The sequence below is a fragment of the Eimeria acervulina genome, genomic scaffold (genome assembly GCF_000499425.1).
Source record: "Eimeria acervulina Houghton genomic scaffold, Eah_scaff914, whole genome shotgun sequence".
NCBI lineage: Eukaryota > Apicomplexa > Conoidasida > Eucoccidiorida > Eimeriidae > Eimeria > Eimeria acervulina.
The window spans coordinates 1-5,861 of NW_013549520.1; the positions used below are offsets into that span (position 1 = coordinate 1).

The 5,861-nt window shown below is 42.1% G+C and overlaps 1 protein-coding gene across 1 annotated transcript; it reads right to left on the reverse strand.

Annotated features, from left to right (window-relative positions):
* Positions 1-831: 831 nt before the first annotated feature.
* EAH_00051960 (5-aminolevulinic acid synthase, putative) lies at positions 832-5,377 on the reverse strand (the record flags this gene model as incomplete). The annotated part of the gene is made up of 9 exons (XM_013394104.1): positions 832-1,081; positions 1,376-1,908; positions 2,211-2,373; positions 3,001-3,082; positions 3,393-3,476; positions 4,002-4,540; positions 4,815-4,921; positions 5,146-5,290; positions 5,373-5,377. The coding sequence occupies 9 exons, from the start codon at positions 5,375-5,377 to the stop codon at positions 832-834; spliced, it is 1,908 nt and encodes a 635-aa protein (XP_013249558.1).
* Between the last annotated feature and the right edge of the window lie 484 nt (positions 5,378-5,861).

The following is a 5,861-nucleotide window of genomic DNA, read 5'->3' on the forward strand; positions in this document are numbered from 1 at the left end:
TATATATAAGCTTCTGGTGTTTATATAGATATATATACATACGTGGGTGTGAGTGTACTGTCGCTTTATACATGTATCAATCAACAACTAAATATATATATTATATATATATATATATATCTCTGCTCCCTCTATATATATACATATGTATATATATACATATATACATATATACATATATATATGTATATACATATGTATATATATATACATCTCTTTCTTTATATATATATACATTTATATAATATATATATATACATTTATATAATATATATATATACATTTATATATACATTTATATATACATTTATATATACATGCATATATACATTTACATATATATATATTATATGTTGCATAATTTGTGCGGTGGATTTTCGAGTTGTTTTTTTTTGTTTTTTTTGGATCGCCGAGCGCCACACAAATGCAGAAAAATAAATAAATATTATTTAATAAATATTTATTTATTTGTTTACTGTCTATTATTTATTTATTTGTTTCTTTAACAGCTTAATTGCAGACAGAGGAGATTAACTAATAAACATTTATTTATCTATTATTTGTTATTTATTATTTATTGCTTCTTTATTTATATATGCATTACTCTATCTCAATACTAAAGCAGAGACATAAAGCAAAGGAGCTGAAGAAACAAACTTCGTCTAAACCCTAAACCCTAAACCCTAAACCCTAGGCACTGTGAATGAAGCAAACGCCTCGAGGCATTTAAACGGAAGGTTTTTCAAACTGCATGCAGACGCATGCTGAGGTGTACATGCACCTACAAATTGTCTCTCTTGAGACACGTTGCCTTCGTAGACCCAAATCCTCTCAAAGCTGCTGCTGCTGCTGCTGCAGCTGTTGCTGCAGTTGCTGCTGCTGCTGCTGCAGTTGCTGCTGCTGCTGCTGCAGTTGCTGCTGCTGCTGCTGCCGGTGGTGCTGGTGCTGCCGGTGGTGCTGGTGCTGCTGCCGGTGGTGCTGGTGCTGCTGCTGCTCGTGCTGCTCTTGCTCGTGCTGCTGCTCCTGCTGCTCCTGCTGCTGCTCCTGCTGCTCCTGCTGCTGCTGCTGTTGCCGCTGCTGCCTTTTCTTGCACCAATAGCAGCAGCAGCTGCTGCTGCTGCTACTGCTTTTGCTGCCGTTGCTGTTGATGTAACCATTGTTGCTGCACTTGTCGGTGCAGCAGCAGCAGCTGCTGCTGCTGTTGCTGTAGCTGCTGCAGCTTTGTCTTCTTGATTGGGCGCAGCCTCTTCAGTGTGTGCTTCCTCCTCCTGCCGCTGCTGCAGCACTTGCAGCAGCAGCTGCTGCAGCAGCAGCAGCAGCTTTGTTTGAGGTACCTGAGAAGCTGGGGGATGTTGAGTTATTAGAGAAGAAAAACTGTGTGCACATGAGCTGCTGCTGCAGCAGCTGCTGTTGCAGCAGCTGCTGCTGCAGCGCTTCGTGCCAGTTGCTTATGTTGTTCTGCTGGTGATGCTGCTGCTCTGTATCCGTTATATTTGCTGCTGCTGCTGCAGGAGCAGCAGCAGCAGAGGAGTTTGCTGCTGCTGTTGCTGCAGCAGCCTGTCGCTGCCATTCTGCTGTTTCTGCTGCTCCGAACGGACACATCTGAGCATTATTTTTGCTGCTGCTTTTGCTGCTGCTACTGCTGTTGGCTGCAGCTTGGTGCTGAACGAACTGCTGCTGCTGCTGCAGCAAGTTGAGTAGTTGCTGCTGCTGTTTCCCGTGTCTGTTGAGGCAGATGCCTCTCTGCATGCAATCTGCAGCAGAAGGCAGCTCTAATCGTCTCCAAATGTCTGTTAGAGCTTCGACTAAATGCATAATATCTTCTTCTGTATGAAACGGAGACGGAGTAATGCGCAGACGCTCTTCTCCTCTAGGCACTGTGGGGTAGTTAATCGGCTGTATGTACACCTGAACAGCAGCAGCAGCAGCAGCAGCAAGAACAGTAGCAGCATATTACACCCATTAAGGAACAGCAGAAGTAGCAAAAAGGGCAGCAGCAAGAGAAGCAGCGGGAGGAGCAGCAGCAGCAGAAGCAGCAGGAGGAGCACCATAAACAACAGCAGCAACAGGAGCAGCAGCAGAAGCAGCAACAGCAGTAGCACCAACAGGAGCAGGAGCAGCAGCAGAAGCAGCAGGAGCAGCAGCAGCAGGAGCAGCAGCAGGAGCAGCAGCAGCAGGAGCAGGAGCAGGAGCAGCAGCAGCAGCATTACATGATATTCATTAAGAAGCATATCTGTTGCTGCTTTGCACTTCTTGGGGTCTCCAACGAGAAGGGGGATAATATGAGAAGAATTAAATATAAGAGGCAGGTCTCGCTGCAGCAGCAGCAGCTTCAGCTGGCTAGATCGCACCTGCTGCAGCCAACGCTCTTTGCTGCGGTGTATATACACCCCAGTGCATGCAATGCATGCAACAGACAACAAACATACAGCAGCAAAACTCTCAGATAATGCTGCAACAATTAACACCACCAGCAACAAGTCCAGCAGCAGCAACAGCAACAACAAGTGCAGCAGCAGCAAGTGCAGCAGCAGCAAGTGCAGCAGCAGCCAGTGCAGCAACAAGTGCAGCAGCAGCAGCAACAGCAAACGAAGACGCAGCATAACGGAGAGCAGCAGAGACAACGACGAGAGACAAAAACAAAATTAAAAAAGCACAGTACAGAGACAAAAGGAGACAAAAATAAGAAATAAATACAAAGAGGAGACAACAAGTAGAAGACAAAAGGAGACAGAAGGAAGAAGACAAAAGGAAACAGAAGGAGACAGAGAAAGAGACAAAAAGGAGACAAAAAAGAGACAAAGAGAAGGGAGAGAAAATGAAACAAAAGGAGACAAAAGGAGACAAAAGGAGACAGAAAGAAGAAGACAAAAGGAGACAAAAAGAAGACAAAAGGAGACAAAAGGAGACAAAAAGAAGAGGACAGAAGGAGATAGGAGGAGACAAAAAGAAGAAGACAAATGAGGAAGACAAAAGGAGACAAAAGGAGACACAATTTACCTCGATCGTTTAAGATATTTTATTGAGGCTGCTGCCGCTGCAGTGACTGTCGGAGGCAGCGAAGAGGTGAAGATAAAACCCCCTGAAGAAACAGCATCAAACCTTCATTATAAACCCTTATAAACCCTAAACCCTAAACCCTAACAAACCCTAATAGACACTTATAAACCCTAATAAACCCCTATAAACCCTAGTAAACCCTTGAAAACCCTTTAAAACCCTAATAGACCCTAATAAACCCATATAAACCCTAAACCCTAAACCCTAAACCCTATTAAACACTTATAAACCCTAAACCCCCATAATAAGCCCTAATGGACCCTTTAAATGGATTAAAAAGTGCTTAAAACGTTTAAAGAGTTTAAAGAGTTAAAAGAGTTTATCAAATATACTTGCGCAAGAGCGAATGCAGTCGATGAGGTTTTTGTCTCCGGCGACATAACCCCCAAAGACACCGACAGCCTTTGCAAGTGTACCTACAAATAAAATAAAAATAAATTAAATTACATTAAATTAAATTAAATTAAATTAAGAATAAAACAGAGAAGAATAAAACAGAGTAAATTCAAGAGGAGACAGAAAGAAAGGAGACAAAAGGAGACAAAAGGAGAGCAAACAAAATTATATAAGAGAGAGAAAGATAAAAGAAACGCAGACTTATTGAACAAAAGGAGACAGATAAAACAAAAGGAGACAGATATAAAACATAAGGAGACAGACAAAACAAATGGAGACAGATATAAAGCAGACGGAGACAGATCTAAAGCAGAAGGAGACAGATATGAAGCAAAAGGAGACAGATCGAATGCAGGAGGAGACAGATCTAAAGCACAAGGAGACAGATCTAAAGCAGAAGAAGACAGATATAAAACATAAGGGGACAGATATGAAGCAAAAGGAGACAGATATAAAGCAGGAGGAGACAGATATGAAGCAGAAGAAGACAGATATGAAGCAGAAGGAGACAGATATGAAGCATGAGGAGACAGAATAAGACTCACCGTTGATAAGATTAACTTGCGAGGAGACGCCGAGATGATGCGCGACCCCTGAGCCGTTCTCTCCATACAAACCAACTGCATGCACTTCATCTACATAAAGGAGACAGTTAAATTCTTTTGCTAATGCGCATGCTTGCTGCAGAGGGGCTAGAGACCCATCCATAGAGTAAATGCTTTCTAATACTATCACCTTAGGACGAGCACCCCCACCCCCAGCAGCAGCAGCAGCAGCAGCAGCAGCTGATGCTGCTGCTGCAGCAGGAACAGGAGCTGCAGCAGCAGCAGAAGCAGCAGCAGCAGTAGGAGATGGAGGAGTTGTCTCAGCATCTTGTTCTAAGAGGGATCGCAAATGCTGCATATCATTATGTTTAAATATTCTTTTCTCTGCTTTGCTGCTAGACATCCCCGCAATTAAAGAGGCATGGTTGTCTTTATCAGAAAAATATAAGAGCCCAGGATACACCGCAGACAAAGCAGATAAAGCAGCTTCATTAGCGACAAATCCTGAAGTAAATAATAATGCTGCTTCCTTCCCATGCCTACAAACAAACAAACAAACAAACAAACAAACAAACAAACAAACATTAACGTACTTCTTCTCATCTCCATCTATAAACCCTAAACCCTTCTTAATTCTTATTAACCCTAAACCCTAAACCCTAAACCCGAAACCCTAAACAAGTCTAGACCTTCAACTTTAAACACTAAACCCAAAACCCTAAAACCCTAGACCCTAAACCTTAAACCCTAAACCCTCAACCCTAAACCCTAAACCCTAAACCCTCAACCCTAAACCCTAAACCCTCTTCTAACCACTCTGCAATTTCTCGTTCGAGTTCGTCATGATAGATGTTCGTCCCCGATATATTTCGCGTCCCTCCACTCCCAGCGCCGCTCTCTTCTAAAGCTTTCTTCGCCGCCTGTGCAGACCCTCAAATCCTCCTAAACCCTAAACCCTAAACCCTAATTCAACTGAAAGCATCCTTTTATTAAACCCCTTTTATCAATTTATTACCTCATAAACCCTCATGATAATGCCCTGTAAGAAAGTGATGGTGTTAGGGCTCTTTTAAGATCTAGGTCTTTTAGGATTTAGAAGTTAGGGTTTAGGGTTTAGGGTTTAGGGTTTAGGGTTTAGGGCTACCTCTAGTACAACGGGGTGCTGGCTCATGCCTAAGTAATCATTTGAACACCAAACTGTTACTCTTTGTTTTTCTCCTTTTACTCCGTGAAATAAAGCAGAAGGAAGACAACCCCTTTCTCTTTTTAATGTTGCAAATACCCGATACCTGCATGTACACCCCACACCCCACAACACCTCCATATACACCCCACACCCCACAACACCTCCATATACACCCCACACCCCACAACATGAGAATGCTAAGATGAAAGAAAAAATAAAAAATAAAAAATGTTTTATAAATATAAATCGACTTAGAGGGAAATACAAACGAAAAAGAGACAACGAGGAGACACCCACAAACAAAACAAATAAATTAAAGAACAAATAAACAAATAAATAAAATAAATAAATAAATAAATAAAGTAAGCAAGCCTATGGCATAACAAAGAAGAGAGACAATAACTAAATAAAATAAAATAGATAAGACAGATAAAACAATTTTAAAAAAAATAAATAAAAAACAAAGGGGAGGTGTCCTTTCGCCGGTAAGGAGACAAAAAAAGAGACAAAAAGCAAAAAGGAGACAGACAAAATAAACTGCAGCAGCTCTTTCTGCTGTCTCCTCACCTCCCCTCGTTGCGGAGTTGCTCCAACTTGGCGTCAGCTAAAGCAGAATAAAAACCCTCAGGCAGTCTCTTCTGCTGCTGCTGCTGCTGCTGCTGCTGCTGCTGCTG